The 20,684-nt window shown below is 46.4% G+C and overlaps 1 protein-coding gene across 1 annotated transcript in view; it reads right to left on the bottom strand.

The window, feature by feature from the left end:
* Window positions 1-1,802: 1,802 nt before the first annotated feature.
* GABBR2 (gamma-aminobutyric acid type B receptor subunit 2) overlaps window positions 1,803-20,684 on the bottom strand; it is a 378,270-nt gene continuing 359,388 nt past the window's right edge. Inside the window, exons 14-19 of the mRNA XM_063082450.1 lie at window positions 19,334-19,444; window positions 14,789-15,013; window positions 12,287-12,469; window positions 9,556-9,685; window positions 5,200-5,317; window positions 1,803-1,968 (exon numbers count right to left, since the gene is read on the bottom strand). Of these exons, the coding sequence (XP_062938520.1) occupies window positions 1,803-1,968; window positions 5,200-5,317; window positions 9,556-9,685; window positions 12,287-12,469; window positions 14,789-15,013; window positions 19,334-19,444 (933 nt within the window). The remainder of the gene's footprint in view (window positions 1,969-5,199; window positions 5,318-9,555; window positions 9,686-12,286; window positions 12,470-14,788; window positions 15,014-19,333; window positions 19,445-20,684) is intronic.

Raw genomic sequence — 20,684 nt, 5'->3', positions numbered from 1 at the left:
CTACAGTACCTCTGTTACCTCTCTTTGGGGGAAGGGAGGGGAAAGCTATGCTCTGTGAAATAGGGTGTGTGAGATGTTGGTGACGCTAGGATTCCATGGGCCCTTTCGTCAAAGCCTGATGGTGACAACAATAGATTCCTGACTGCAGTGGTTCTGGGAAGAGATTATTGCCTGCCTGTTGAAGCTGCCATTAGGTATCTTCAGGGAGTGAGCGAACCGCTCATTTGTGCAGACGTCCTGGACGTTGTCATTCAGGCCTTTCTTTAGCAAAGAATGAACCTGTCTAGGAATGTCAGAAAAGTCATTGGGAGCCTCCCTCCAGCCAGGTTGTTCCGGGTAGAGGGCTGTGCTGGAAGCTTCTCTGGGCCACACCCCCAGCTGCAGTGAGGGCTGTAGGTCACAGTCATACTAATACCTCACGGGTCAGGGCCGCTTCACTGTTTGGGACAAAGCTCTCCCGGACGAGATCATGTTTGGATCCTCGGGATGACCCTGTGAGGTAGGCAGGGTGGGTGTTATTTCAACCCCGATCTGTTACAGAGGGGAAACAGGCTCAGAGAGACACTAGTGACTTGCCCAAGGCCATGTAGGGAATTAACAGAGGGACGAGGACTTGAACCCAGGTCTGTCTGACTCCCAGGCCAGTGCTCCTCAGGGTTCAATGAAAAGGGAAGTGTGATCTTATGAATGAGAACCAGTCTGCTGACTGATTACCCCAGGGACCCCCAAGGGGAGAGCTTCTTGGCTTGTTTGGATGGAAGGCCACCTTCTGGAAGCCACGGGAAGCCTCAGCCAGCAACTCTCTCCCCTGACTAGAGGGATGTCTTTTAGCAGAATGTCCCTGGTTCACTTTGGTCATAAAAACAGTCAGTGGGGGGGGGGGGTGGAATCCCAGCCAGCCCTTGGGCCCTGATGAGAGGGGTTAAAGTGCACAATCTTTCTTTACCGTGTTTGCTGGGACAGACATTCCATGATTAGCTTGGGTGGTCCCCCTCATTGCCGGGAACACCCGATATGAACACAGGACATGGCCAACATGGTGGGTGCATGACAGACTGTCGGTGAATTCCGCAGAGCGTGTCTGCAATGACGTGCCCTAAATCCCCACGGTCCCTGGGACGGGTGTTACTGTGTTAATGTGTGACATTTGTCAGAGAGTAACAAACATCTCGTTCGCTGATGGAGGTCCCACCGGGAGCCTGTGAGCCAGCCTGCTCCGGTGCCCCAGCCCTCCGGCCCACCCGCCCCAGGGCTGTGCCTGTCTGCTGTTCCTGCAGACTCCCTGTTCCAGGAAGGCTGGGGTTGGCGGGACTGGCAGCTGGGGCCTGGCAGCCCTGCCTACCTCCTCCCCCAGAGTGGAGAAGGGCTGGCCTGGGGGGCCATACCAGTGATGTGTGTGCAGAGTGCAGAGGCGGTCTCTCCAGAAGCCCCTTGCCTCTTCCAAGGCTGTGTAGGGCCACTCAGTGACTTCTAGCTGGAGTTCTAGTGCCTCTCTCCTTGTCTAGATTTTGTGTGTGTGTGTTTCAAATATCCCAGCTCCTCCTTGTTTGCAGACATTAATGAAGAAGTCATTTGCATTCCTCTTCTTTGTGAAAGAATAAGAACTTCACAAATAAGGCTCGAGGTCAGGTTCCACGTCCCCCACCCCTGGCCTGTCCACCTGAGTGCCATCCGAGCAGTCCCGTGAGGCCAGCTGTGGTGCCCAGCTTCTAGGCAGCCAGAGCCGACAGTGTTCCTGTAGCAGATGCCTCTGCCCGGTGTGGTTCTGTCACAGGGAGGCCCCGGCCCCAGACCTCCCACCCTTACAGGCCCGAGACCATGACTCGGAAGGAGGGTGGCACATGTCTGTGGCGGGGGCTGGCGGTGGGGCTGACGCAGGGGCTGACACAGCTGGCATCCACGCCTCCAATGGACGGGAGGTAGGCGTGGTGGAGGATGGGGAGCTGGAGGGACAGCCGGCGCTGGATGCTGGAGAGGAAGAGAGGGAGGGGTGTTAGTGAAGGCTGTGTAGTGGACTGAGTTATGTTCCCCCCAAACCCACTGAGACTTGAATTGTCTCCCACGTTTTATGTATTAGAAACTTAGCCCCCACTGTGACTGTTAAGAGGGTGGGAAATCCTATTATGGTAATTGAGAGGTGGAGCCTTGAAGAGGTGAACCTTGCAGTAGTGAATGGATTAATAATGGTGGTCAGGGGCGTGGTTCTGAGGGCTTTAAAAGAAGAGGAGAGTCTGTCTTTCTCTCTCTGCTGTCTCTGCTTCTACCATGTTGCAGTGTGAGACCCCTGGGTTACTGTCACCATCACCAGTTGGACTTTGGATTTCCCACCCTCAGAGACTGTAAGCAATAAATTTTGTTTTTCTTTATAAAATACCCAGTTCCATGTATTTTGTTATAAGCAGCAAAAACAGACCAATACAGACTGCTCACCAGAACGTTCCTTGGACTTGCTTTGGCTAAAAAAGCTGATGACAGGGGCCTATTTTTCCCTGAATCCAAGCTCTATCCATCCAAATTGTCTAACCATTCAGTCACCTAGCAGGTATTCCACACAGGCCTACATGGACCAGCCACTGCTCTGGAATAAGCAGGGAGACTAGAACAAACAAGGAAGACGCAGTCTTTCTGAGCCTCCGGTCCAGGATTTTGGCGATTACTTTAACTGTCATAGCAGTATTACTAAGAACAAGGCCTTGCCCTTCCAACGGCCTTTGCTGCAAACACAGACATTTCTTTCTCTACTCTTGCAAGCCTCCAAATGGAGCTGGCTTTCAGTTCCATCCCTGCAAAACTTCTCAGCTGTTCTATCCTTCTTCACTCTCCTCTGCCACTGCCTTTCCCAGGACGACATCCCTTCTTGCTGGGACAATTCCAACAAGTTCCTTTCTGGTCTTTTGGCTTCTCTGGTGACTAGTGTCATCTTTCCAACACTGGGAAGCCATGGAAGGGAAAAGAGAACATCCTTTTGGATGTGACATTCAGGGCTCCCCAAGTTCTATCTCTCACCAAACTCTCCAGGTAAATCTTCTATCCTCTCTCCTGCCAAGCCCTGCCTGCTGGCAGCTAGTTTTCCCTAAAATGCTGCTCCTGGGTGCTCTACCTTGCCTTGCACATGCTGTTTCCCCTGTCTGGAATACTCTTCTCCTGGACCTGATGAACTGTGTTTTCTTTCAGATCCAGTTCAAATGTCATCTGCTTTGTGCTAGCCCCTTTGTGCTAACCCACTCAGAGAGTGAACCCCTTCCTCCTCTAAGCTCCCAAGGTCCTTGGTAAATACACCAGGGGGTGGGTTCGCATGTGACCGATGGAGGAGCAGAAAGGGAAAAGGGGACTGACCACACACCCTTCTCGCTGCCACACTCTTAATGGTCTTAATGCCTGTCATGCCCATAAGTCACCTCAATTGTTAAAAAGGCTGCTTTTGGGGAGTATGCCCAGGCAACTGCTCCTCTGCTCTGCTCAGCAGCATTTCTGCATAGCTCTCCATTGGCACACTCAGCCTATTGTATTCCCTGACGGAAGGGACTGGGCTCTTATACCTCCTTGTGTCCCCAGTGCCTGACCACTCAGGTGCAAAAAATGAAATAAAACGAAGCAAAAACAAGACCAGATCTTAACAAGAACCCAAATAGGCAAAAGAGGTGTTGTTATTCCCATTACAGAAATGAGGGAAGGGTACAGAGTTTATGTAACTTGCTCACAGAAACAAAATCTAAACTGGGGAAGTTGGGGCTCTTGCTTCTTCTGTCAAACTGCACTGCTTTGTGGTGGAGGCAAATCAATTCATGGGGGCTGCCTTGCCCCAACAAGACGTGCCCCTGGAGCTTGTTTTGAGGTTAAAGTGGGACTTGTGTAATGTCAGCCATGGCCTGTTCTTAAGGCAAGGTATGCTGGCAAAGATTCCACGAAGAAAGAGGAGCAGAGGAATAAACTCTGACTGGGAAAGGGTGCCATCTGCCTAGGCAGGATGGGTGTCTGTCTCGTGGTTGTCAGAGCCACAACATTCTGCTGTCTGTTGGGATCCTGTTCACCTTTTCATTCACTCAACAAACAGTGTCAAGAACCTGTGTTCAGTCCAGGGCACACACAAAGGATTCATGCCTTACCCTTGAGGTGCTTATGCTCTAACAGAGGCACCTGATAGGTAAACTGCTGACAAATGCCATGAAACCAACAGTAATTGTTCTGGACTGTAAGCTGGGTAGGCCTTGGAGCTCGTTGGGTTGACAGGCTATTAGCTCTAACAGTAAATGGTCCCAAATGATGTTGCAGTTGGTGAGTCAGCTGCCTTTGCTGGTTCCACGCTGCCTGTTACTTCCCAGAGGCCAAGTTTCAAGGTTTATGTTTCTTTCTTTTTTTTTAATTTTAAAGTTGACTGGTAAGCGGATCTTAACCTTTGACTTGGTGTTGTCAGCACCACGCTCTCCCAAGTGAGCTAACCGGCCATCCCTATATAGGGATCTGAACCTGTGGCCCCAGTGTTATCAGCACCACGCTCTCCCAAGTGAGCCACAGGCCAGTCCTTCGAAGTTTATGTTTCTAACCTCTGCTTCCAATCTGCTATAAGATGGGAAGAACTAAAATTGTCAATGGGGACAAAGCTGACATATTCACATCTTTGTTTAGATATGTCATTGAGTCTTCTTTGACAACCCTAGTTAAAATGACACTCCCTAACCTCCTTCCTGGCTTTATTTTTCTCCAAAGCACCTGTCATTTAACATATTATGTCTTGCTTTTTTTTTTTTCTTATTTAAGTTATTATCCTTCCAGATAGAGTGGAAGACCCACAGAAGGAGGAATTTTTATCTGTTTTCTTCACCGCTGTGTCTGTAGCACCTATGCCTGACACATCGGGAGGTCTCAGTAAATCGTTAAGTGAATGCATTTAGCAAGGTTTAAATTTATACATAACAGAGGCAGCGTGCTACAGTGGAAAACATGGGATTTGATGTCGGACAGACAGGAGTTCAGATTCTATCTCCTGCACTTAGCAACTGGGTGAGGTTTGACATGTCACTTCCCCTTTTGAATATTATTTTTCTCATCTGTAAAAAGAGCATTGTAATTTGACCTGCATAACGGGATCACTGTGGACATCAAATAAAATAATGCATGTGAAAACATAGTGCAAACTGTAAGCCATTGTGCACAAGTAACATTACTCTTCGGTAATTATTCTCAAGAAGAAGTACTTACTGTTCTGGGGAGTTTATATCTTCTATAGGATCTTTGCACGTTCGAGAAGGCTCTGTCGTGTTCCACTGTAGCTGGGGATTTTGATCGAGGTGATTTTTTAAAATGGCCTTTCCCCCATCTAAATGCAAAACAACAATATTACAATACCTTCTGCTAATTGAGTTGTTAAAAATCAACAATACAATCTCCTGAGGATGCTGCCCAAGGAAAGAGAATGTGAAAAAGCCCATCATCCCTCTGCATTCTGTAAGCTGTGGTCTGTACAGCAAATCTCTCGGGACCACGGCAGTGAGCTGAGAAGCCTCCACCCAAAGATGGAAGTGGCATGTGAGGGATACGTGTGGCCTGCCCTGCACCCTCCTTCTCACCAAGAAAAAAGGGAGGAAGTCAAGTCTACCGCTGTAAGCAACATAACTTAGAATAGAGAAGTTCTAATACTAAGACTCTTTTCACGGGTGCAGACGGATGTAATGACAAAGGAAAAAACAAAAAACAAAAAACACCAACTCCAAGGTATATTTTTGATGAGACTGGCAAAGATTGAAAAGACTAATGATAGTCAGTAATCTGTTTGTTGGAGTATAAATTGACAAAACCTTATTGGGGGGCACTGTCAATATATATCAAACACCATAAAAAGTGCATATCTTTTACCCAGAATTTCCACTTCTGGGAATTATCCTAAGGAAATAATCATGGATAAGTGCAAAGATATATACAAGATGTTCAAATCAGTATCATTTACAATATCAAAATGTTGGAACAAATCCGAATTTGTCCAGTAATAATGGATTAATTACATAAGTTATGGGGCCTCCATTCAAAGGAGTATTGCTAGCCACAAAACACGGTGATGTAAATCCTCTCAACCCTCTTTGTGCTTCAGAACCACCTGGAAAAATTTAAAGAAATATAAAAACCTAGCCCTCACTCAAGAGATCTGGATTCTTTCAGTCTGGAGAGGAGCACTGGTGTTTTAGTTTTTGTTTTCCTGCAGTGGCCAACCTTATATGTATGCCATTTTGCACCTATGTGAATACAGTCAAACCTCATTATTCATGGATTCTGTATTTGCAACTCGTCCACTTGCTGAAATTCACTTGTAACCCCCAAATCAATACTTGTGATGCTTTTGTGGTCATTTGCCAACATGCACAAACTGTTGAAAAATTTGACTTGTCTGATGCACACATTCCCAGCTGAGGCTGAACAAAGCGAGGGCCTGCCTTCTTGTTTCAGCTCTTGCTGTAAATAAGTATCTTTTTCAATGTCTGTCTAGTGACACGTTTTTCACATTTTTGTGCTCTTTATTGGTGATTTTGTTGTTTAAATAGACCCCAAGCATAGTACTGAAGTGCTGTCTAGTGTTCCTAAGCACAAGACAGCTGTGATATGCCTTACAGGGAAAAATACATGTGTTAGATGATCTTCCCTCGCGCATGAGTTATAGTGCTGTTGGTCATGAGTTCAATGTTAATGAATCAACAATATATATTCAATAAGGCGTCTTTAAACCGAAATGCATATAAAACATGTATTGACTGGTGACAAAAATGTCAACCTTTGAGGGGCTCACAGGAAATGAATCCTGTACAGTTATGTGCCAAACAACGTTTTGGTCAACAACAGACCGCATATAAGACAGTGGTCCCATAAGATCATAATACTGTATTTTTATTGTACCTTTTCTATGTTTAGATACATAAATACTTACCATTGTGTACAGTCTCCAGTACAGTAACATGCTGCAAAAGGCTATACCATGTAGGTTAGGTGTGTAGTAGGCAATACCATCTAGGTTTGCATAAGGACACTGTATAGTGTTTGCACAATGGTGAAATTGCCTGATACATTTCTCAACGTATCCTTGTCATTAAGCAATACACAATTGTACTTCCCCTGTGAGCAATGGTTCAGTATTCGCTGGTTCACTGTCCATGGCAACTTTACAGAACATAACTTGCACTACCATGAATAACAAGAGTCAACTGTATATCCATAGTGCAGTGGTCTGAATGTGTCCCCCAAATTCATGTGTTGAAACTTAATGGCCAATGTGATGGTATTAAGAGGTGGGGACTTTAGGAGGTGATGAAATCATGATGGGATTAAGGACCTTACAAAAGAGCTTTAGGGAATGTCCCTTCTGCCATGGGAGAACACAGTGTTCCTCCCCTCTGGAGGATGCAGTATTCCAGGTGCCATCTCAAAAGCAGAGATTGGGCACTCAGCAGACACCAAACCTACTGACACCTTGATCTTGGACTTCCCAGCCTCCAGAACTGTGAGAAATAAATTTCTGTTGTTTGTAAATTACCCAGTCTGTGGTATTTTGCTATAGCAGCACAAAGACACATAGAATAAATTCCAGAGGTGAAATTGCTGGGTCAAAATTTGTATTTCAACCAGCAATGTTTAAGAATATGCCTTTCCTCACCAGTTTCCTTGCACTCTTAGCAACTTATTGATCTCTGATCTTTGCCAGTCTTGTAGGTGAAAATGGTACTTCACTGCAGATTTAATTTGCATTCCTTTAAGAAGGAATGAGATTGAGTGTCTTTTCATAAGCTTAAGAACCGCTTGTATTCCCTTTTATGAGAACTCTTTTTTGATCCGTTTTCTTTTGGGTTGTTGGTCTTTTTCTTATTAATTTGTATGTAATTATATATACTTTTTACATAATTATGTATAATTTCTCTTTATATATAAAGGAATAAGCTTGTTATCTGAGTTAAATTATTTTTGGCTTATTTGTTTGATTTTTTGACTGTACTTAACGATAGCTTTTGCATTGTGAAAAAAGGTTTTTGTCGTTAAATTGACCAACCTTTCCTTTTGTGGTTTCTGTTTTGCATCAAATTGAGAAAGGCCTTCTTCTATTTGAGATTATTAAAAAAAATTCCCCTTGGTTTCCACTAGTACTTTCATAATTTCACTTTCTATCGGTGAATCTTCTATCCACCTGGAATTCATTTTTGTGCAAGGCTGAGGTAAGGCTCTACCTTTATTCTTTTCTAAATGGCTGTCCATTTATCCCGTGAAACTTGTTGAATAATTCATTTTTTTCACCAATTTGAAATGCCCACTTTTGTCATATACTAAAACTACTAAGAGTAACTTTTATTCTTTTAATTTCCTTATTATCTCAATTTAAACATTTTTTTGCAATCAATATCTTATATAATAAAAATTATATAAAACTATATAATTATATAATATTGCTTCTACAATAAGAATACTTATGATTTATGTAATCATAAAAGAAACAAAAGATTTTTTATTGATTTGAAAATAATTTTATAAAAAATTAATAAATATACGTTAATGACAAAATCCAAACTGTAGAGAAGTATATAAAATGATATATATATATAAGAGTCCCTTTTCACTCACTCTCAGCAGTACTGTTCCCTCTCACACAAGCGAACACTGTTAATTTGGTGTTTGTTCTCACAGACCTTTTAAAAAATGCAATTACACACACACAAACATACTCGTATACGTGTATGTGTTTGTATGAATCATAACACTGGCCTCCGTCTTGTGTTTTTCACTTGAAGATCTTTCCATATCTGCCCAAATAGATCTACCTCGCTTTTTAATAGCTGTATAATGTTGTTGTGTCATAATTAATGAAATCACCCCAAGTGATAAATATTAAAGTTAATTCCAGTTTTTCTCACCTACAAATAATGTTGTAATGAACATCCGTGTACATATGTCTTTGCCCTGGTGGGAGTATTTCCAGGGGGCAGATTCCTGCTAGTGGAATTGCTAGGTCAAGAGGTTTAACATTTAGCATTTGGAGAGTGCCAGACTGACTTCCAGCACATTGCAGGAGAATGTCCATTTCTATACACTATTACCAGCACTGGTGATCTTTTAAATTTTTCCCAAAAGATAGGCAAAAATGGTTTGTGGTGTTGCAGTTTGCATTTCCCAAGTGGTTGATGAGATTGAGCATTATATCATATCTTACTGACCATTCCTTTCTTGTACACTGATGAGATATGTGTGAAAGTGTGAAATGTTGTCCAGAAGTTCTTTGAAACTAAGGGAAAATTCAATGTGCTCCCAGTCAGCATACTAAGAATGCTGGCCACATTATATATGTGTGGAACTGAACCCAAGGGAAGAGGAACAAGCCTCAGGTCCAGGTGGGGTGGGACTCCAAGCAGACGCTGAACTGTGGTCAGGAGACAGGGGTTCCATAGGCTCCAGTTCTGCGTGTATGTGTGACTTCAGACAAGTCCTTTGCCCTCCCTGAGCCTAAGTTTCTTCATCTATAAAATGGAAGATGGATGTCTGGGGTCTGAAACCCAGGTCCCTGTGTTCAAGGACCCTGCTTCCTCTTACCTGTGCTCTCAGTGAAGTTCCCCAGGTTGAGGATGTCATTGAGCTCTTGGTAGTGGTTCTGTTTAATGTAGGTGGTCTTTTCTGGTGTGTCTTGCAGCTGCATGGTGACTTCTTCCAAGTCTTTATCCAGCTAGAAGACAAAGGCTTCAGCTGAGCCAGAGTCCCCAGCCCAGCCCCTGCCCAGCCCTGGCAGCTAGGCCTCTAGGGCCAAGTGGTGGCTTGCAGGGCTGGGCGTCTTCCTGGCTTTGAGAGGGAATTGAGAGCTGGGGGTGCTGCTGCATCTTGGTGAAGAGATGTAGAAGGACCCTGCCAGCTCTTGTTCAAGGAGGAGCTGGGATGAGAGGGACCTGGGCTTCACAATTATGAGCTCAATGTAGGCTTGAGCCTTGACAGAGCAGCCAAGCAAGCCCACAGAGGCAGGGCAGAGAGCTCAGGCTGTGGAGTCAGACAGGCCTTGTGGCAAGCACAGGGCTGCCCCTTACCGGCTGTGTACTAGCTGGTGAGAGCCAAGTCTGAACTTCTTTATCTGTAGATTGGGGTGGCAGGGGGTAGGGTGTTGTGAAGATTAAATGAGATAATCATATAAAATTTAAAGCAAGGAAAGTTTAGCCCAGTGCCTGACACATAATAAGGGAAACCTGCTACTATAATAATATCACTGTAATTATGATTACTAATACCTAACAGGACCCTCAGAGGGAAGGACAGATATGCAGGGCTAGTTAGCTTTGAGCCTCATACCATCATGGAGACTCAGACCAGCAGGGGCTGATCCAGAGTTGTTAATCAGGATGAGTCCCAGTCATTCCCAGGTTATATAAAAATCAGGTGTTAGTCCTGGGGCAATGCAGCCCCAGAGAAGACTGGGGAATATGTGTGTTGGTGGGAGTTGAGGTGGGTAGTGGGCATCCCTCTACGGTATAAGAGAGGGGACCTTATAAACTGTAAAGTGCTGTTCTGATGTCAGGAGCACAGCCATTAAATTGTTTAATAAGTTTCATATGAAGGAGGAGACACCCTTTTCAGTGCAACTCCAAAGGCAGGGCTAGGTTTGAAGGGTAAAAGCAACAGGAAGCCTGATTGCGAATCCATTTCAGGAAAAACAACCGAGCGTTTTAGGGTTTTTAGCAGTGGCTTGGGTTTCCTAGAGTGAGTGAACTCGTCATTGATGGAGTGTGCAAGTAGAAGGTGAATGTCAAGGTACAGAGATTTGGTATTACTAATAACAGAGAGGTCTGATACTAAAACAGAACCAGCAACGAGCATTGAGGAATTGAAATGTTTCCTGCTTGGCTCTGTCGACTGATGGTGGGCTGCCCCAGCCTAATGCAGTCACCTTCGGGTGCACGGACAACTGAGTAGTGGCTCTCCGTGGCAGACTGCTCTGAGCCCCCAAAGGGATGCCAGATCTATCAGATAAAAATACAGAATGCCCAGACCAATTTGAATTTAGGATAACTAATTCTTTTTTTGGTTTAAGTATATGCCAAACATTGTATGGGGTATACTTATATTGAAAAATATGACTGGTTGTTTATCTGAAATTCAAATTTAACTAGTCATCCTGCATCGAATCTGGCAATCCTATGTCTCACTTCTCCCTTGCAACTGTCCAGCTAGAAACTGCATTTCCAGCCTCATCTGCAGCTGTGTGCTCACTTAAGTTCTTGCCAACGTAACTGCAGCAGAACCAGAATGCATGCAATTTTTTTGCTTAAAAGGCAATCCCTTGCATGGACTTCCTGTCTCTTCCCTTCCTGAGACTGAGAACAGGGCATGCCTTCCACCTGGTTTTAGCTGTACTCATGAGGAAAACTGGGGGCGGGGGGGGGGGCAGCAGAAAACCAGAGAGAAGGAACCTAGTCCAGCAGTGACCACGGGAGAAGAGCTGCCTGCCAACCCGGACCTCTCTCCTCAGGACCATCAGTGAGAGAGAAAGAAACATTTTCTCTGGGCCACTTTATTTTGGGGCCTCTTTGTTGCAGCAACTTGGCCAGCATCCTAACCAGCACAGGTTCCTTTGTTCCTTTCCTGTCCCCCTCACTGAATCAGAATTCCTCTGTTACAGGAATACACAGCCCGCAGACCATGAGTCTGGTCATAACCCCGACCCAAAGGGAAGAGTTGATGGTGGGGAGGTGATTTGGTTTCCCCTTGCTGGTATAGAAAGCCTGGTATTTGAGGTTTGGCTTGGGCATTAAGGAATCAGGTTATGGCCTCTCTGGAATATTCAATAACAAGGTAAGAGTCCTCAGGACAGAGGTGAGGTCTGCTGCAGCACACTCTCCCTCCTGAAAAGTTTCTTTTCACGTCCTCTTCTCTTGCTGTACATCATATAGATATGGGTTGTGTTGGGAGAGTGAAAAACTGAGAGACAGACAGACAGACATAGACTTAGGAAGCTCTGATCATCTGGAAGCTCATAAGTCTCTATGAATTCCTGTCTTTCTGAGGATGTGTTGAATTGGGCATTGCTGGACTCCAGGAGCCTGGCCCAGGTGGGCAATAAACTGTGAGATTCTGACAAGCTGCCTCTATCTGGTTTATGTTACCGCGGGTTCCTGCAGCGGGTTCCTGCAGCCGTAGCTATAGTGGATGGGACCGCACCTGCACCATGCGGGGTGTTCTAGAGGAGGTGTGGTGGGAGGGGCAGCTCTGGGAGTCACTGCACAGGTCAGAGGGACTCAGATGGGAGGATGGGGCCCTGGCTGATAGGTGCAGGGGGAGGCACCTCTGTGATCTTCATTCGCAAGCGATGGTTTTCTGATTGCAGGCCCTCCAGGCGGGATGTGCTCGCTTGGTTCACACTGGTGACTGAGGTGGACGTTTTAGAGTCTTCTTTCTTCTGATTCTGAGTGAACTGGAAGCGCCTGTTCTGAGTGGCTGCGTCTGGGTTTGTCTTCAGAGTGATGAGCTGAAAAGACAAAGGTGGGGTTGAAGAGAGAAGCCTGCTCCTTCCTCCCATCCCCCACTGCAGTCCCTCCTAGCAGGTCCAGCACTGGAGACAACAAGAGGCCCCAGGAGGAACCCAGGGTGAGAGTCAGGAGCCCTGGGCACAGGCCACCCTCTACCACTCACTTGTGCATGACCTTGGGCAGGCCCCTTCCCCTGGACGTCTAGTCTCCTGCCCCTGATTTCACCCGCACCCCAACCATCCTGCAGAGGCCACCCAGGGCCCTTTGGCCTAGCTCTAGCTGAGCCTTGCTCTGGCCTAGACCTGGCTCCCTGTAGAGAATAAATCCTGAAGGTGAGAGTTGTGGAGACAGTGGGATAAAAGCAAGCAAACCATTGATGAGTTTTGGGGACAGGGTAGTAGCTAGCTCTGTCACTGACAAAAGCAATTTTTTTTTTTTTTTTTAGCAGCTTAAAAGAGCACATATTTATTATCTTACAGTTTCTGTGGGTCAGGAGTCTGGGCATGGCTTAGCTGTGTCCAAAGACATTCTTTTTTTTTTTTTTTTTTTTTAATATAGAAGAAAAAGTTGTCACTGGACCCAGACCTCACCCATTTATTCTAGAAGCATCTCTGGTTTGAGGCAGGCTCTGGGCTCAGCACTAGTGAGTAGTAACTGAAGGAGCCATGGCCGCTGCCCACCAGGACCTCATGGTCCAGAGGTGTGGAGTAGGGATGTAGGAGGGACTCAATCTTTGCCAGGCCAGAAGGTATCAGGGACAGAGTGCCCACCTTGGTGCTGTGGCCTGGGCTGTATTCTGAGGAGGGTCTGGAAGGATAGTGGGGGGGAAGGAACTCCAGGGAGAGAAATGGCATATACAAACCCAGGGAGGTCTAGGGCTCAGGGTAGTTATGGGGAAGGGCAATTTGGATGATGAGACCTTGGGTTCTCTGGGCAGACTGGAGGAGACCTGAGGGTCTGGAAAGCCAGCCCCCCATCAGGAACTTGATCCAGGAGCTAGGAGGGCAAAGAGAAGCTATTGAGAGTGACAGAACAGAGTGACATGATTGGAGCTGGGCTTAGAGAATCATCTGGCATCTTTACAGGATGGAGAGAATGCCAGAGTGCGGGCAGAGAAGTCATGGCACTGGCCTGGAGTCTGGGCAGGTGTGGACAACTAGAGAAGGAAGAGGTCCATGCCAGAGGTGTTCTAGGGCAGAGCTGACAGTGTTTGGGGACTGACTGGGTGCCCAGGAGGATGGAGACACCACGGGCAGCCTGTTTTCCTAGATCGACCCCAAGTGATCTCTCTTCTCCCCCTTCTCCAAGGCAGATAGTCCCCACTTGGGTCAATAATTCCTTCTCAGCTGTTTCCTGCTCCTTCCTTCACTCTTGAGACCTTCTGAAGTCAGGCTTCTCTCTACACAGACCAGGGGGCTCCTGAGAGGTCAAGGCCTCTGGTTCACCCACCCACTGCTGGGTAGGATGATGTTTGGAACAAATTATCTTCAAGGTGGTCCTGAAGGTCAGTCCTTCAGATAAATGGAAAATGTAAGTGGCTACTAAAAATGGTTATTCCTGGCCGGCCCGTGGCTCACTTGGGAGAGTGTGGTGCTGATAACACCAAGACCACAGGTTCGGATCCCTATATAGTGATGGCCGGTTAGCTCACTTGGGAGAGCGTGGTGCTGACAACTCCAATTCAAGGGTTAAGATCCCCTTACCGGTCATCTTTTAAACAAAAAAACAAAAAAACAGAAAAACAAAACAAAAAAAGGTTATTCCTTTCAACCCAGTAATAGTACTTCTATGACTCTATCTAAAGGGAATAATTGGAAACAAGGAAAACGTGTTATGCATGCAGAAAAAATGTTCATTTGTAACATAAAAAAATTTGCAAACAACTGTAACGCTCAGCCATAGGGATCAAGTGGACGTGTAAATTACTGAACTTCCCTTCAATGACAGTTACAAATGTGGGAAAATACAAATGAAAAAAAGGCAAAATTACAAAATAATATGTGTGCTGTAGTTATGATAATATCTCAAAAAGCATCACCTCCTAGCCCTCATAAAAAAGGAAGGCTGGAAGGAAACACACCAAAACATTAGCAGTTGAAAAAACCCAAACGAAACATTACCAGTAATTATTTTGCGGTGGTAGGACTATGTGAGATACTGAAAAATCTGGCTTTTACTTCTCTGCATTTTCTAAACTTTCTATAATGTGACTTGTCTTCATCATCAAAAAAATGCATAAAACTTATAGAAAGAAACCAGCAATCCCTTTGGGATGGGGTCAGAGGCCAGAGGCCGGGTGGTGAGGGCCACCCCTGTACCTTGGGCACAAACACCAGGCAGAGGGTGATGGTGCTGCAGAAGATGATGACCAGGGCCACGATGCAGAACTGCACGTTGGGCTGGTCCCGGGTGAGGAAGGAGACGGCGGCCCCAATGATACACATGATGCCCACATTGTAGACGCTCATCCCGATGTACTTGCTGTCGTTGAGTGCAGGGATGCTGACGTTGCGGGTCTCCCAAGCTAAGAAACAACCGAACAACTGAAACGGTGAACAGAAAGGGGAGATGGTTGTTACCAAGGGACAGCCCATGCTCACTGCTCTGAGAAGCTGCCAAACCGAGGGTTCCTCAGGAGGTAGGGGCTGGGGCGCTTTGCCATCAGCTAGGTTTTCTGGATGTCACCATCTGTCACATTTATATCTGTGGCCCTGAGTTGAGTCCCACTGAGGAAATGCAGACTGGGGGTGTGAGAGCTGTCTGGTTCTCCTTCACCTCCACAGCAGGTTCATGCACTGACCCACCGGAGGCCATGGTGGCAAGGGACTTCAGATACGATCTCAGCCTCCTCCCTTACTATCTAGAGAACACTGAGGCCCAGGGAGGAGAAAAAGGCTTGCCTAAGACCACACAGCAAAAGTGGACTGTGCCTCTAGAAGTTCAGTCCAGGCTTTTTTTTTTTTTTTTCGTATTAAACCAGGCAGATCCCTTGTGTCTGGGACTTCTATTATCCCCCAATGCACACAGCTACCCAGAATTAGAGACTATATTTCCCAGCTGCCTTGGAAGCTAAGTGTGGCCTATGGCTAAGTTCTGGACAATGCTGCATAAGTGGTAATGGTGTCTACAAGGTCTGGGAAGTGTCTTTAAGGGGAAGAGGTATTGCTTTTCCTCCTTCCTGACAGCTGGGGTGCTGTGTGATGGGCAGAGCTTCAGCAGTCATCTTAGAACATGATGTGGAAGCTGTGTGATGATCATGTAGGGGCCACCAGATGCCAGGAGCCAAGATCCCAGGCCCTTCCCCTCCCCTCAAGACCTAGACTGTTTACCTCTGAACTAGGTTTACTGGAGAGGGAGGTGGCCTGTTTCTCTCACTTGCAACTGTACTCCTAACTTTTACATCTCCCAACAGAAACGGACAGGGTAAAGGCCAAAGTTGAGACTTTAGCCTTGCTGTGTGGTTTAGTGGGAGGGCAGGCTGCGTGGGAGTGCAGGTGGGCACAGGGCAGAATTGTGGTGTTGGTGGGGAGGAGGAAGAGCCAGGACTGCTGACTGGTGCCCGGGCTTCGTGTTGGTGCAGCCCCTCCAGGAGGCCTTCTTACAAAGGCCCCTCTTCCCTCTGGCCTCAGTCCCGCAGCTTGGGACATCTGACAGCTGCATGAACCATGTGCATCACACTGAGGACCGATGTGCGGAGGTTTGAATTAGTTTGGCAGCACTCTGCCATGTGGTAGGAGCAGGGTTGGACACAAGGCCGGAGGATCTGGAATCTGCTCTGGTGTCCACTGGCTGTGTGACTTTGGGCAAGAAACTTTACCTCTTGGGACCTCAGTTTCAATGTCTGCGAAATGGGAATAATAATAAAACCTATCTCACAGGGTTTCTGTCCAGATGAAATGAGAGGACGGATGGGAAAGCACTTTGTAAACAGAAATATCCTGTACGAAAGTAATTCCAAAGCCATTTTGTAATTGATATTCTTTTATATAACCATGGTTGTTTTCCTCTGCATCCTTCACCCTTTTCTCTAAATGTGTTGTCGTGCGGGCTGATTTATTCCTTTTTAAAAATTCTTTTTAAAATGAGGACCAGATACTGAGTGAGGGAAAGAAACCAATGGCTGTTGAAAGCCTGATTTTTGCAGGTTTCTTTGCATGTGACAATCCCACGGTGGCCATGTCATCTAACAGAGGAAGAAGTGAAGGCTTGGCCAGGTGAAGTGACCTGCTGGGTCACCCATGGCCGTGAGTGTTTGGCCTGGATGGATGCCCAAGACTCTGCCTCTGACAGGGACTGAGCATGTTCTCCTCTCTGCCATGCTGCCAATGGGCCACCAAACCAGTGTGAAGGTCTCCACCAGTCATAAAACGTGGCCAAGTCTGGGGATCTGGTGATTGGCTGCAAATCTCTGAAGAGTGTCAGGAGGAAACAGAGTAACTTGTGCTTAGGCCTTCAAGGAGTAAAAAAAGGGTTCACAGGCGCAAGTGAACTGAGGCAGATTTTAGCTAAGGAAGAAATTTCTAGAGAAGCAACCCATCTGTAGTGGGTTGAATGATGGCCCTAAAAGACATGAACACATCCTAATCCCTGGAAATTGAATGTGACCTTATTTGGAAAAAGGGTCTTTGCAGAAATAATTAAGGATCTTGAGATAAGATCATCCTGGATTATCCAGATGTAACCTAAATTCAATGACAAGTGTCCTTATAAGGGACACACAGAGGAGGGACTTGGAGAGAAGAGAAGGCCATGTGAAGAGGAAGGTAGATACTGAAATTACGCCGTCACAAGCCAAGGAATGCCCCGAGCCGTTAGATGTTGGAAGAGGCAGGGAAGGGTTCTGCCCTAGAGCCTTCAGAGAGAACACAACCCTGGCTTGATTCTGCACTTCTTGCCTCCAGAACTGTGAGAGGATAAGTTTCTGTTTTTCAAAGCCGCTGTTCTGTGGTAATTTGTTATGGCAGACAAAGGGAACTAATACACCTTCCGTGGATGGCACGGGCTGCTTTGGAGGGGGTGAGCTCCCCGTCACTGGAAGTGTGGAAGCAGTAGGTGAATGAACACTTGGTAGGGGATGCCCAGGACGGGCTGGGGGTTGGGGCTGAAAAATCTGATGGTGGGGTGGCCTACAGAGCTGTGCATGCCCTTTCCAGTCCTGAGATTCAGTGATTCCAGAAAGAAGAGGTGGGCGTAGGGTAGGATTTTAGTCATAAACCGTAAGAGCCAGGAAGACTGTAGACCGTTCCTTGAATCCACTCTAAACGGTAAAGCATTTGTGCTAAAATACTGTATAGCTTTTGTTGACATGATCTGGCTGAAGGTATTAGCTTCACTGGAAGAGATACAGTCATCTCCAACCACTTTTGGAAGTAGGTGGAGAAGATAATGAATGATCAAAACATTACAGATAAATCCAGTTTAAAGATGTCAATATGATTCACCATAACCCAATTTCACTGAGTCTCAGAATCAAGGAACATCAAGGCTGGAAAAATCTTGAAAAGAGTCTAGTTTCACTCTCTTTATTCAACAGGGGCTGGGGGGAAACTTGTACTTCCCTGGGGACTCCATGAGATCTGTGGACCATGCTCCCTGTTATACAAAATCCTTCTGTACATGGAGATGAGGTCTGCCTTCCAGCAACTTTGCCTGCTAATGACAGTTCTGCCCTCAGTTCTGTGCCACCATCTCTGATAGCTCTTCTAAGTTTCTGATGATCATGTTTTCCATGTGTGTCCTTGTCAAATCCAGGACCTTTGGCCAGTCCTCACGTTCCCATTTCTACCCTGGGTACCTCCTGTGGACACCTGCAGGGTCATTACCTTGAGGGGTCCAGATTGCAACCCAGTGGTCCTGCTGCTTGTCCAGTGGGCCCAGAAGATGTCTAGGGAAACTACAAGAGGCTCTCAACTGTTTGAAGTGGAGGACAACCTTTACCTAAGGTCCCCTAACACATGCCTTCCCGGGGTGGCCCTTTGAAGGACAAGGGATCAATCACAGTCCTCAAAGCAGCAGCAAGTAAGAATGCATTTGAGCAGCACAAGAAATTCCAGTTTAATGACTTTTGGAGAGGGCTTCATTTTTGGCTTCTAAGAGGGTGTTGCCCAGAGGCAGATGTTGGCTTAACTTTCCTGTGGAAAGATCTGAGGAGGGTCCAGTGGTCAGAGTCCTGTCATGGAGGGATTGCAGTGGAGGCATGGTTTGCATAGGAGGTGGGAAAGAAGATTCGAGGATCAACCTGGGCTAAGGTAGGGTGGGCTGACCTTTCAAGGCCCTCTTAACTTTGAAATTCCTTAATTGCATGATGTGAGCATGGTATGTCATCCTTGATTTTAACAGAGGAGTAGACTGGAAAGAGTGCTGGGTTCAGAGACTGCAGGTAACCAGGTAGCCTTTGGCAAATCATTTAACATCTCTGAGTCTTATCTGCCTCATCTATAAAATGGGGATGCTTCCTCTCACCTACCATGAATTTAGAGAAGGTCTAATGAAATGTGGCACGTGAACATGTGCTGGATGTCAACAGATTACTATTCCGGGGAGCAGTACAGTGACAACTGTGAGGCGCACTCACAGGTTTTGGGGTTACTCTCTGATTAAGATCTTGGCTCTGCCACAGCTAGTCAGTGGATAGTCAAGATACCAAGCCTCAGTGTCCTCATCCGTGAAATGGGGATATTATTTGTACCTATCTTATAGAGTTGTTGTGGGAACTGAGATAATACATGGCAGATGCTGGGCCTGGCAGACAGTAAGCGCTTAGTTGTGGGAGCTCTGTTTATTTTTATGTTGACAGAGGCCCAGGGAGAGAGACGTTCTACTGAGAAGTGCCCCCTCAACTCTGCTTCCTGCTCTACACCTACCATGAGAAGCCCCTTGTAGGCATAGACGATACCGAGCCAGATGGTCATGTGGGTGTTCTCACAGTGCTCCAGGAGAGGGCGGATGGAGATGTCCCGTCCTGCTGGGTCCGGCTGTGCAAAGAGAAAACAGAAACCCCAGGGATGGCACTGGGCACCCTTCCAGCAGCCGGGTCACTATCTCAGGGCCTTTTTCCCTCCCATGAGCCACAGCTGGTGCCACCATCCAGGAGAACTTTTGGACCCCACCTCTGTGTTCCCCCAGTGTGGGACTCAGGCCTCAACTAGTGTTGACTGCCTTCTGTCTGTTGGTTGTCGTCCAACTCTGCTCTCCAGTTCTCTGCATTCTTCATGCCTCTCCAACTGAACCAGAGCCCCTTAGAGTAGGGACTGCATCACTTCTGTGCTCCTATGACCTAGCACAAGACCTGGCCCAGAGCAGCATATGTAATGTTTGTAGAAAGAGTGAGAGCAAGAATGAGGCACATAGTTAGGTCACAAGGCCTTCAGGTGCCTCTAGGATTAACTTGGGCAGCTGGAGATACAGGATATACTGACAGGGCCAAGCATGGGGCATGCCAAGCCCTTCTAAGGAGACCCTCTTGCCCATTGCCCCTGTTGCCCCCATTGCCAGAAGAGTGGTGGCAGCCATGTTATATACCACATGACTCATCCTGGGTGAGAGCTGATTGGACAAGGAGTGGGCACCTGACCCCAGGGAGCCAATCCAGAGGCTGGTTGGAGACCTATGAGGTTTCCTAGTACAAAGTGCTCTGTCCAAAGAGGGGTGATGGAGAGGATCCTCACTAAGCACATTCTCTCTCTCAGGAGTTTGAACTGGGAAATTCTGGGAGAGAATCAGCCAGATGGTGGCAAGATGAGAAAAAGACACTCAGGGAATGAAACAGTATCTACTGTGCATTTATTATTTCTGAGCCATTTGAGAGTAAGTTGCAGACATCCTGACCCTTCACCCCTAAATATTTTACCACGTGTTTCCTAAGAACAAGGAGATTCTCTTACAAACCACATACACTTACCAAATTCAGGAAATTTAACAGTGATACAGAATATTATCTAATATATTGTCCATTTTCAAATGTCACCAGTTGGCTCAATAACATCCTTTAAAGCAATTGTGGTTTTTCCAAAGCAGGATCCAATCTAGGACCATGTATATACTTACTTGTCATGTCTCTCTGGTCTCCTTTAACCTCAAACAATTCCTCAGCTAAACAATCCCTCAGCCTACTTTGGTCTTTCACATCCTTGATATTTCTGAAGAATCCAGTCCAGTTATTTTGCAGGATGTCCCTCAGTCTGGGTTTGCCTGAATGCGTTTTCACAATGAGAT

The sequence above is a fragment of the Cynocephalus volans genome, chromosome 17 (genome assembly GCF_027409185.1).
Source record: "Cynocephalus volans isolate mCynVol1 chromosome 17, mCynVol1.pri, whole genome shotgun sequence".
In the NCBI taxonomy this organism is placed as follows: Eukaryota; Metazoa; Chordata; class Mammalia; order Dermoptera; family Cynocephalidae; genus Cynocephalus; species Cynocephalus volans.
Note: the sequence above shows the minus strand (reverse complement) of the source record. Positions and strands in the feature narration are given on the sequence as shown.